Below are 12,717 nucleotides of genomic sequence, written 5' to 3' on the forward strand. Positions count from 1 at the left end.
CTCTTCAGTGTTCTCTAAGATTTTAACAGGAAGAGAGAATACATTTAGTAGAAGCCACCACACCAACTTCTCCAGCAGAGGAACCAAAAGCAGCTTACTGATGCCGAGCCCACTCAGGATCATATGGAAAGGTAATCTACAAGGCAAGAACTTTTTCAGGTTGATCAATCCTGCTCCTTGGCTGTCTTAAGATATTTACAGCTGGCACATTCCCACTTGAGCTCCTAGACTAGACAGAACAGTAACTGGCATACAAAGTCCTTCAGAGCAGTAACTGCTGAGCAAGCAGGGTAGTTTTGGGAAGCCTGAAGGCAAGAGTTTACTGACTCAGTTCAGGGTGAGAACAAACACAGCATCATTTGGACAGCTGACACGGATGATTAGAATAATGTGATTTTAAGTGTAATGGACTTTTATGCAGGAATACAATGCCTATAGTTACTGGCTTAATTTTTGTTTCTAACTTTGCTAAGGACACTTTGATTCCTTTGTTTCTCTGCATTTGTAAGAATGGAACTTACCTCTGATGATTTCCTTCCTAGCAATAAGTAGGTAGCTGTGATTTCATCATACTTCATTTTACTAAGGGATTCTTGAATTTCTTCTTGAGAATATCCCATTCCTACCATAATATCTAAAACCAAATACACACTCTGTAAGTAACAGAAACACTCCGATGTTTAGGCTGTCTGAGTGTTTAAGTTCAAGAGAAACAATGGAACATTTAAAGGATTAAACAAAACAATTCAATGCAAGAACATAAGCCTGGTGAAATATCAGTATTAAAAGTTTAGTTACTTTTTCCAAATGGCAAACAAATACAGAGTGGTGGAAGGAAAAAAAAACAAACCACGAAAACACACCCATATCATGCAAACAGTATCATATTCTGAAAATACTCGATTACCTATTCTTTTCTGGTCCGAGATGTCTAGTTCTGGTTCAACAAAAGGTTTAAGTTCATCCTCCTCATGCCCTGCATTGATCCACCTGTCCTTCATAATTTGCTATAAAAGAAAGGGTTTTGTTAGTACAATACATTTAACAACAAAGAAAATGAGCTGTTGAAAGAACAACTCCCCCATCCACCCTACACTAAGGCGTTTTCTCATTTTTGTTTTCCAGAACAGGTGCCAGCACCTACTCAGTTTTGTTTTGCTCCAGTGAGGAGCATCAACTATGCACATCAAGCCAAACTGCTTCTCAGTCAGCTGTATTCTAGCACACAGCTGAAAGCTAAAAGCCCGTAACAGACCAGGAACAGCGCGACAACTCTGACAAGTCTAGTATGTCCAGGCTCAACTATGGAAGTCAATGGAAGGCAGTATTGCTTTGGCCTTTCTCCTCCATGACAGTACAAAACGCAGGCAAAAGGCAATCACACCACAACCTAGCAATCAATATTTCCAGTTCACATTTGAAAGCGTCCTGGTGGATCATCTATTAATGCAGGAATTCACAAGGTAACCATAAGGAAAAGTTATATGACACATGTGGTCCAGTCTCACATTCATTTTGAAAGCAACTATGGAGTCAGGTGTCTGGTAAAGCAAGCAAACAAAATCTTACAAGTCAACCCTCCTGGCCCCCCCAAACCCACTCCAAATAAACTATTCAGGAACAGTATGACAGTAATAAATTACAGCTCAAAAATACTGTTTTCAAAACAACGTCTAGCCTTCTGATGCACCTTATTTGTGCCATTACCTCTAGAGTGCCTCTTTTTGTTGGGTTTAGCACCAGGAAACGTTTGAGGAGGTTTTCACAGTCTGTGGACATGTAGAAAGGAATCCTGTATTTTCCCCTTAGCACTCTTTCTCTAAGTTCCTTTTTAACAGAAGAAGAACAGAGAGTAAGTTGTAAGCAGCAAATCACTTAAAACATTAGATAAACATGCCAAACGTTCTACAAAAAACACACCTTTAAGTTCTGTCCATCGAAAGGAAGAGATCCACTCACAAGAGTATAAAGAATAACACCTAAACTCCAGACATCTACTTCAGGTCCATCATATTTCTTCCCTTGAAAGAGCTCTGGAGCAGCATACGGTGGGCTGCCACAAAAGGTGTCCAGTTTATTTCCAACTGTAAACTCATTGCTAAAACCAAAGTCAGCTATTTTAATGTTCATATCTGCATCTAGCAACAGATTTTCAGCCTGGAAGAGAAAGAATGATTTGTAAGATGAACTTAAAATATTTGATTTAGAATGCTATTGTCCATTTTTACACATTTTTAAAAGGCAAAAAGCTGAAATATCTGTTAACATTCCCTTCCTTGCAAGGTCTTTAGGTATGCTTTAGTCTGTCATTCACATAACCCCTATTTGAAAAATCTCTGTACAATGGCTTCAGACTATGGCAGCTGTTATCCTACCTGAAAACTGTGTTATTGCCACCTACCTGTTTTCTCCACAGAAATGCATCCTGAGCTATTGTAACTTACATTTTTGATCTATGGAGATGAAAACAAGATATATTATCCATTATCCATACTTCATGTGGCATTCTTATAAAAGTTTGGTAATATACATAACCTTCAAACTTTTTTCAAGTGTTTTTTTTTTGTTGTTGGTGGTGGTTTGTTTTGTTTGTTGCGTTTTTTTGAAGTCACAAAGCTGTGATGTGTTGAACAAATTATGTGGCAACACTATTAATATAAAAGGCACAGTTTAAAGAAGGGATATACCATTTCATGCCAAGCTACAAAGACAACATACCTCACTTTCATCATCACAACTGGTAACTCATTCTGTTCAAGACCAAAACTTGTCATATCTCTATCAAACTAACCTTTTTTTTTTTTTTTTAAAAAGATTTAAAGATCTCTCAGCTAACACTGACCAGCATCAGATTTGAATCTGACCACAGGGTGAGAGGCTACCTTTCAGAAGCCGTTAAATTTCTGTATTTAAAAGCCTTAGAAATCCTCTTCCTTTTATCTGAAATGGTTCTATATTATAGCAAGTATAGAAAAGTGTCTACAAACACATGCAAAAAAAAAAAGTATACCAGAACGCTTAATATCAACTACATTTTTATCAGCACAATAAAGATGACACCGACAGGTACAGAAGCTGACACACACTTCTCACACTTTTTTCTACTCACCTTGAGATCTCTGTGAACAATATGCTTTTGATGGCAATACTGCACTGCAGATACTATCTGGATAGAAAACAAGCCCAATTGTGTAAGTGGCATCTCAAAGAAACAGGAGTTTTAAAAAGTTCAACATTTATTACTAAAGTTGACATGGACTTATGCACTCAGAGCTACATAACCAACTACTACAGTGACCAGTGTATTTGGGGGAAAACTGCTAAATAACTTAGGTATTTGTTATTTGATCTATTTGGTTTCTACTATACTTGAAAGAGGATTTTGTTTTTCCTGTGTGGCTAATTATAGACCAGTAGAAGCAATGACTTTCAGAAAGGTTACTGAAGTATTTCCATTCCAATACTATATACAGCTATAAAAGCTCTCCCTCTGGACTGAAGTTTTCCTGTCCCTCTCCAAAGGTGATTTTTCATGCCACAGCATAAAGAGAAGAGGGTAAGAAACAGGCTTAGCTGCTGGAGAAACTACTGGGCAACAGCTTATTTGTCAAAACTTACGCAGTGAGAAGCAACTATGCATCTGACAAAGGTCTGCTGTCTAAGTGCATATGGTTTGTTGTATTTTGTATACCGCACAAGAATAGCAAGATCAATGGAAAAAACTCTCTGTCTCTCAAGTGTAACAGAGTAATTTCTTCCATCATAATTTCCAAATACCATTAAGTTTCTCCTGCTTTATTGAAGCTTTTTACATGGTACAATGTCCTAGGACATTGCTATAGAGTCATAAGCATTGCTGCAGAACTCTACATGTATGGAAAAGCTAGATAAAGTCTTATTGTTACATGATCACAAATGCGGTCAAATACATATTTATTGTCAAGCACACATGGTCAGAATTGAGGCAGATGCTATAACTTCTTAAAATAAGTGGAACTGCACGCAAAAGTAATTTACTGTAATAACTACACTTAAACAAATTTATTTCCATTCTTTGTTCAAGATTAAGAAGATTTCTAGCACAAAAAGATGAGGTATTATTACTGTTACAAAAAATAACTCTTATGGATCAGACCGCCCAGCTTAGCATAAGGATCCTCCTGTACTGGTAAGAATCAATGGTTCTGTCTCCCAGTATTTAGAGTAGGTGAAAGTAAGGTTCTTGCTAGGTCAAAGAACTGACCTACCAGTCAGTTTTGCACTCAAAACAAGCACCAATGTTATGATCTTTGTGCCCCTGTATTACCAAATCACACAAGTGCAAAATGGCATCTCAGAAACTAAGCAGTGTATGAGAAGTTGAAGTATTTCCATTTCCTACACTTTCATTCTGTTTTTGCTTGTTCCTTTATGTGCTGTCTCCCTCTTTCAGACTCCAAGTTCAGCTTTTTACAGTTACTGAAACTGCCCACGCGCTCCCACGCCATCACTGGTACCATCCATTTGGTTTTCCTTCCTTTCCTCTCTGCTACCATTACTTTAGTGCCAGTCACAAGCTCACTCTGCAGGTGGTTCCAAGGCTGACAGCATGACAAACACCTCAAGCTTTGTTTGAGGCCACAGAGTCACAGCAGTATACCACTTGCTCCTAAAATGCTTTTACTCCAACTACGTAAGGGCGGAAGGTCTAGCAGATGATCTATCAGTAGTTTCCCTTGGAGATACTTTTGAACTACCCTGCATTGCAAGACGATAGCACAGAGACTGCAGAAGTGAGTCCAACTAAATGGAAGGGAAATAATGCAATGTGTCTGACATTAATAATTGAAGAACAGCAGTTATAACTGAATGAAAAATAGCACAAAGCATGGCTGCACTGAATTGACTTCCTTGTCTTCCACCTTTCACCGCTGCTTCCATTGACAGCACTCTCACTTCCAATCTACCTGAGTGTGAGAAATGCGCTGATGCTTGGAACATGGGGAGAAGAGAGGAAGAAACAGCAGACCTTTTTGCTAGAGGTAACAATTGGAACATTGAAATACAATTCCTGGGAGGGATTTCAAAAATCTGTATAATCATAGGTCTTAAAGAACAAATTAGAACAAGTTATCTCTATGCAGAGAAATCATTCTTCATTAAGGATTAAATGACAAAAGGATAGATAAATGAGCTTTCGAGGTCCCTTCCACACTGCCATGTGTATTTTGTTTCTTAATTGGAACATACAATTAAGATGGAAAATAAAAAAAAAATCCGCAAAATACAAGATTTGTCCTAAAATCTACCAGCATTAAAAATTCTAAACTGCTTCTGCAGGGAAACAGTGGGAAAACTGAAGGAGGCCAGATCTAATCAGCTGCAGTAAAAGAAGAGGGGGAATTGATACACATGGATTTTGGGAGACCCTCTGCCCTGAGTCCTGGCTTCCCATTTTTGCATTCATTCTTATGTAGATAGGCAGATTTTTCTATGGAAAAAGGACGGTAGGATCAAACCAGAACTGCTTGGAAGCCTGTAATACGGAAAGAAAAAACTAGGTGGCATTAAGAATGCAAAATGTTCTAGATTTGAATTTCTCACACATGGCTGCACAAAAAGAGCTTGAAATGAAGAACTGCAGAGCATGGCAGTATTTTTAGTGTTTGCACCCTCTCCTGTGTTCCTTGTCAAGCATGGCTGGAATAACGTGATCACTGTCTTCTACATTCTTTTTTCCTGCTAAAAACCTTAAGTATGCATAGCAAAATGGACCAAAAAAGTTTTTTTTTTTTAACAAGCAAAGAGGGGAGAATTACCAAATTCTGCTCTTTGCCTGCTAGAGAGGACGTGCCTCCTCAGATAAAACACAAGCGTTTGATCCGGGAATCACATCTACTGAAAGAAGAAACGTGATCTGAAAACAAGATATAATATAAGCTAGCGTAAGAAGTAAGCTCAATACCATGGCACAACTGTTTCTTCAGTTTAAAGAGAGCCACCGTCTGTTAAACCAGTTAGTGAATTTAAAAAAAAACAAAATCCCTATTATGTCATAAGTCCCTATCTAACACAACAGCTGCACGGAATCAGATAAAAGGTCTACAGAGAGCATTCTCCCTCCAACAATGGCTAAAAGCTATACGAAGCTATTGTGGGACTACAGTAAGGTGAAATGAATAGTTTTATGACCTGTAAATCCAGCAAGACCTAGTTTCCTTTGACACTGTCCCACAGTCAGAGTCCTAGCGTCTAATAAATGCCAAGCTCTGATCAATGTTTCCTGACTTCTGTCCTGTGGGCACGCTCTTCTCTCTAGCAAGTGCAATATGCTCGTGCTATAGTTTCTCTCCTCAGGTTATTACTAAGGTTCTCTCTTTTTTCCCAGGCACTCATGCTTTTGAAGGTCTCAGGAACCTCCTATCTTTGAGATCAAGGTCTTCTAAAATTGGTTGTGCTCAGTAGCTGGGAAGTCAGCTGTTGAGGGAGGACAGAGCATAGCTGCCCATGCCAGGAGACAAGACTTGTAAGACAAAACTGAAAACATACTTCTGTGTGTTTCAGTGGATTTCAAGTGAGGCCATCCAGGTATCTTTGCAAACAGCATTTCGTCTACCGAAGTACAAAAAAAGAAGAATCAAGCTGAGAATGTGAAGTACATAAAATCAACTCTTGATGGGTCAAATACCCAGCTCAGCAGGTAACTATCTTTTACATTCTTTCCCTTCACATTTGTTTTTGAAAAAAGAAGTTACATATGTCCTGTACTACCCACATTATCCCATAAAATTAAGCACTAAGTGTACCTGTAAAACATGTTTGACCTGTTTCCTCAAGTTTTCACTTAAAGGGGAGTCAAATTGTTTGAAAAAAATAGGTAACTGTTGAACAAACGTGCAATTTCAATGGAATCACTGCAAGATCTTTTTCTACACAGCTCCTGATAAAAGAAACCGAGGACAAAGCAGAGAACCATACCAGTAGAAGTTTTCAACATTCACATCTGAGGGAGAACAGCAAATCCTCTCAAGTTACTCTGAAGCTCTTCAAGTGACATTACAAAGAGCAAGGCAGCAAACAGCCTAAGATTTAGAAGAGATGGCTGAAGTGCGAACGACTGCTCTACAACCCATCACATCTACTCCAACACAGCACAGAAACACATACCAGGAACCCTCAATCACAAAGGAAAGTTCTCTACCTGCCAGAATATGAAAGGGAAGAAGCAGCTTTAAAAAACAAGACATGTAAGATTTTCTTAAAGAGGAAGAAAAAAATTTGCTTACTATCAAGTTGTATAACTCCAGTAATCGCCAATCACTTCTGAGGATATGAAGTCTGCAGCTGCTTTTATTGGGTTGTTTTGTTTGTTTGGGTTTTGGTGTTGGTTTGTTGGTTTGTTTTTTTTTTTTTTCCGAAAGATTAAACCTTGTGTATTTACTTTCTTTAAAGAGATGAGAGAAAACAAAGGACCAAGGATTTCACAGAAATGCTTTTGTTGCCTCCTTATGTTGGGTTAAATACATTTCTATTTTTCTCTACTTTCATTGCTACTTTTGTGCTTACTGTTTATATTGCTTTCACACAATTCTCACTGTATGAGACAGAGGGAGCAAAACAGTTATGGCACAGTTTCCTAGTTCCCAAATTGTTCCTTTTGGTCACACTACCCACACTAGAGAAGTGGCATTTTGGGAAAGTCATTAATCAGTTTCCTGGGAGCCACATATATTGTATCAAATTTCTTATACCTTTGTATGGCTCTGCTTAAGAAGCAAAGCTATCAGAGCCTCCCCTTCCAACAGTGAAACTGACTGTCACGTCATTGCCACAATTCACCAGCTGAAACGCCCTACGTATCATTCAATAAAACACTCTTGTCCCTATTCATTATTTTAAAGTGTCATTAAGCAGGAGTGTAATTTGATATTTATTACTTTTCACAATATTATCTAGATTACCCAAATGACCAAAGGGATGGAAGTACTGTAGGCTTTTACAAATTTCTGCACAAGAGCACAAAACAAAGTATATCACACCAATCAGATCTGCAAATGAAACCCTAGACGCTACAAGAGCAGAGATTTGAATTATGCAAGAATATTTGGTTATGTTCAATACTGCTTTACTGTAGAATGGAAATGCTTTTTACAGATCCAATGAAATTCCAACATCTTTTCAGGGCTAGTTTATCCATCATAAAGAAAGCTGAACTAACAAGCCTAGAAATTACTTTTCCGTGACTTTGTAGAACAACTATTAAACTGCATCTTTTCATGTAAGCGGATGGATGTGAATGGATGCCTGTTACATGCACTGCCTTGCATTTTGAAATCGGCCTGTTTGTAGCCTGTTATATTTGAATAACTTCCAAAAGGTTACAGACCAGATGAACTAAGGATATATGAAATCAATCCAGAGGAAATTAATTTTGGAATGGAATACACTTCCAAATCAAGCAGTCACTGTGTTCTGGCACTCCTGGACACCCTGGCACACAGAACTAAGGAAACTAGCACCACTGAACGGACTACTAACCCCTTCGGAGTACTACTGTAACCCAAGCTTTTTCTTCCTCAAGGCTACAAGTCCACAACATGCTGAACACTGCTAGAAGTTAAACACAAAGGACAGCCTTTTTACTCATTTCAGCATTAAAAAACAGGGGTCCAGAGGCAGGGATGCTGATGTATAGGAACATTATACATACCTGTCTAAATTTAGCTCTAGCCTCCTTTTCCTTCATTCTTCCATGTGCAACCAGATAGTCAAACACTTCCCCTACAATTCAATAATGAGACACATTAATGCCAATTTCAGAATCTAGAGATTCCTCTCTAGCAGTTGCCCACAGCAGCTTCACTGGAATGACTGTACTTCAAGTTTATGATTACAGATTAGCTCAAGAGAATAAGGCACAACTGCTATGCAATTTACTACGCCATCATCTCTTATACAAGAAAATAGTACGACTTAATGAATGACTCAATACAGACACAAAAAGAACATTTCCTTACAGTTATTTATGATAGAAACTGAGCAGCATACTTCTGTTTTGTAAGTAAAGATGACATTTACCCCTTCACAGACTCTCTCACAAGGATTTCTTTCGCCCCACAAAAAAAAAGCTTCATACATGAGAACATTTGACAATATTTGTAAATATTGTCATATCAGCACTAGATTTTTACTTTGTGCATGTGTATAAACGTGTTCTAACCAAAACCAGAAATCTTAGCTTTAACCTAGGCTTGGAAGAGGAACCCACAAGGAAGGTCACAATAATGAGCACAGCAGGACACATTGACATAATCCATCACACAACTATCAGATCTATAAAACACACTGAGAAGGATTACTCCTGAACAAGCCCAATGTTGTAGGGCTACGGATGACTAAAGGAGATTACTAAAGCAGTACTACAGATCTGTTGTGGTTTGGGGTTTTTTTCCCAGTCAATCCAGTCATTTTATAACATGTCGATACAGAGTACAATGTTTGAGCTTTAGGTACAGCCAACTGACCCATGAAACACCAACATGTTTGTGAAAGCATGGGAGATTTTCTTTATTAAAAATCAATAGTCACGTACATAAGAACTTCTACAAACTCAGACTAGTACGCATTTTAAAAATCCTTCGTTAATGTGCAAAATTAATAAAAACCTTTAGAAGTGGATCAAATATCTAAATATTCTCTACTGAGCAAGAAAACACTGTTTTGTAGATAGCCACCTCACAAGGGAAGAGCTGAGTAACATCATTTTTATTTTTGAAAAGAAGCAACTCCACCAAATTTGAATTAAAAACCCAGAGTAGTACGAAGCAGGAAAAGCAACAACTAAGCAACCTGACAGAACGTCAGAGTTTTCAACAAAACAGCCTTACTTCCCTCTGTAGTGCACTATTTAATACTCAACTCAGATAACCCTCTCAGCTGTATTTCACAGCTGTTGCTTCAAAAACCTTGACAGAACAAACCTGAACACTTCTTCACAATTCAGGGAAAATGACATCAGCAAAAGAATTACCCCCAATTTATGCAAAGTGTTGCAGTTGTAGCAGTAGTTTCTTTCATTCTGCAGCCACAGAGTTCATATGCATCACGCATGACCAGTATCTTAATAAAGAGGAAATATGGGAAATTGATGCCTGCCACTGAGATTACCAACCACTCCTGCCTTGCACAAGACAGCACGTGCAAAGGGTACTTGCTCATGGCCTTTTAGACCAGTATGGCATGTATCTCTCCATTACCCTAAAAAAGATCCTCACTCCTTTAGAGAACCACTGGCCCTTCTACGTCCTAGAAGCTAATCACTAGATGGCAATAGGACTTCACTTTTAAGTCTAGTATCATCAAACAGCACAGAGATGCCTCCTCAAACACCTGTACTAGCCAATATTTTAACAGTATTTTACCAACTTTGTTTCTGTTTAGACAAATCTTGGCTGAGCATTTAGGGAGCTGCTAGAAGAAAACATAGGTAGGTAGAGAATCATTACCCAATTTGTAGTAGTTCGTTAAGCTTCACGTAATCCAACATGAGAGTCAGAATTCAGTGCTGATTTTATCTAAAAAGAAGTCTCTGTATTTCTCTCCCAGAACTAAAGAAAAGCCTCAACTATCTGAGGTTCCTAGCTGCTGATGCTGAAGGGTCACACTGACAAGCTGAGTGCTATTAGGTTCTAACCAGCAAGGAGTAACTTAAGCCCAAATACCTTAATTCTAGCTCTGGTGAAAATATCTGACACTGCATGATGTGTGCTTCCCCACCGCTGCAATCAGGAATAAACGTGTACAAGTTCCTCCTAAATGGCATAAGGCTAAGCCTAACAACTCTTGAAAGTAGACAGTCTGTGATTAAGGCATGTCAAATGTCATGAACAACTGAAAAATAGAAGTTGCAGTACTCAAGCTTTTGAAAGCAACAGCTGAAGAAAATGTTTAATCTGAACATGTTTTTACTGAATATCTTACACAAAATAGGACACCAGAAGTAGAGAGCTGAATACAATTAAGTTGAAAAGGTTGGCATTTGTTATGGACAGGAACAATCAATGGCCGAATAAAGATTCCCATTAAATCTTGAGTTGTGAAAACAAAACAAATATTACTAAGTTGCAATAAGTTCAGAAGCTGGTTTTAAAAGTTGTAATTAATTATGTTGCCCAAAGAATATTACAGTTTTTACTTAAGATTTTACACTACCATGACATTAACATCTGCTGAAAAAGAAAGCAAAACTTCAAAGAAAACAAGCGCTTTCTCCCACTTGGTAATTTGTTTACATGTGTCGTCACAGCAGAGGTACTTACCCCCACTTGCATATTCCATTATTAAGTAGAGAGTTTTTTCAGTTTCAATGACTTCAAATAGCTTCACTAGAAAAGAAAGCCATTTATTAATCAGTTAACCAGTTGCAGAAGTATTATGTTAACCCCACAGAGAATTCTGTCGGAGAAGAATAAAAATCCAAAACCTATTTGCTTGCTGCTTGACAATATCAGACTATTACTCTAAAGAAGATTTTTCTGTCTGATGTTCCTCAATGGAAAATAGTGTAACACATTTGGTCAACTCATGCAGAACAACATTTTCTCAAGAAACAATACATTGCTTGTTACATGGGAAAAGCAACTAAATTAAGTATAACTTCCACAGATTTGAGCATCAGCAATAGCCATTTTTATGCACTGAACTGGCATACGTCGTGATGAATGAGTCAGTTTGCTGATAGTCCCGTAACAATACTGCAGCATTTAAATGTACAACCCTGAACAATTCCTTGACCACTTCTTGGTTTTAGTGTATACTTATTTTTAATGAGAGCCTGAATTCAGTCAAAATCAGTATTAAAAGGAGCAAAATTATCAGTTAGCAATGCAATTAACAGTTTGTGCAAAGGGACCAAATTTTTTTTTTCCCCTAACACACAGCTCTGAAAAAAGTATTTATTACTGCTACTTTCCAGTAAATTGACACTATAGTGCAGAATCAGCTTTTAAACTCGTATCACAACAATTTTAACCGTGAAAAAGTTCACATTTCTCCGGAGTTGGAAATTATATGAAAGAAGTAAAGTACCTATATTTGGATGATTTAAGATCTTCATTATTCTTACTTCTCTAAAGAGCTGAAATAAACATAAAACATGAAATAAGTTAATGAAATAGGCAAGACCTATTCTTCCTAAAGCCTGATCATTTTGATATACTTATTTAAGCACAAAGGGCAAACATTACTATTATCATTTCATGAAGTTCATGAAACAAGCACTTATTGGAGGGAAGATTGAAGTGCCTGGTGCTTTTAACACCCCTCCCCAAACAAAACAACCCTCAAAATCCTGAAAATACCCACAAAGCACTCCAGATAGCTCAGGAAAAAAATTGATCTTAGCTCTGTGGTTCATGGACGTTTGGGGCCACAAGACCATTATGAGCCCATGCAGCTTCTTGCCGGCCAGTATGTATCACAAAATCTTTCACTACTTCACAGAAAATACTGTTTCCAAAGTTTCGTGAACCCCCATCAAAGCACCTTCTGAAGACGACTGCACTATGTTGCTGGTATGAATTCACCACTCTCCTGTACTTGGTTAAAGGCACGGAATTACCATGCTACAACAGGAATTCACTTTTTTTTTGCCCAAAAATCGTGTTATCCAACTACACCAGCAAGGAGCAGAGGAGAGATGGGCAGGCAAGGCTCCCTTGACCCTTCAGAAGCATTCCT

At 38.0% G+C, this 12,717-nt stretch overlaps 1 protein-coding gene across 4 annotated transcripts in view; it reads right to left on the reverse strand.

Moving 5' to 3' along the window:
- The window catches only part of MARK3 (MAP/microtubule affinity-regulating kinase 3), a 49,437-nt gene that overhangs the window by 23,658 nt on the left and 13,062 nt on the right, over positions 1 to 12,717 (reverse strand). For all 4 annotated transcript variants that reach the window (XM_010288830.1, XM_010288832.1, XM_010288831.1 and 1 more), the window contains exons 3-10: positions 12,067 to 12,115; positions 11,298 to 11,363; positions 8,690 to 8,760; positions 3,110 to 3,166; positions 1,921 to 2,157; positions 1,708 to 1,827; positions 908 to 1,007; positions 522 to 634 (exon numbers count right to left, since the gene is read on the reverse strand). In XM_010288830.1, coding sequence (XP_010287132.1) covers positions 522 to 634; positions 908 to 1,007; positions 1,708 to 1,827; positions 1,921 to 2,157; positions 3,110 to 3,166; positions 8,690 to 8,760; positions 11,298 to 11,363; positions 12,067 to 12,094 — 792 coding nt within the window. In that variant the 5' untranslated portion in view covers positions 12,095 to 12,115. The remainder of the gene's footprint in view (positions 1 to 521; positions 635 to 907; positions 1,008 to 1,707; positions 1,828 to 1,920; positions 2,158 to 3,109; positions 3,167 to 8,689; positions 8,761 to 11,297; positions 11,364 to 12,066; positions 12,116 to 12,717) is intronic.

Source organism: Phaethon lepturus, unplaced genomic scaffold (assembly GCF_000687285.1).
Source record: "Phaethon lepturus isolate BGI_N335 unplaced genomic scaffold, ASM68728v1 scaffold47816, whole genome shotgun sequence".
Classification (NCBI taxonomy): Eukaryota; Metazoa; Chordata; class Aves; order Phaethontiformes; family Phaethontidae; genus Phaethon; species Phaethon lepturus.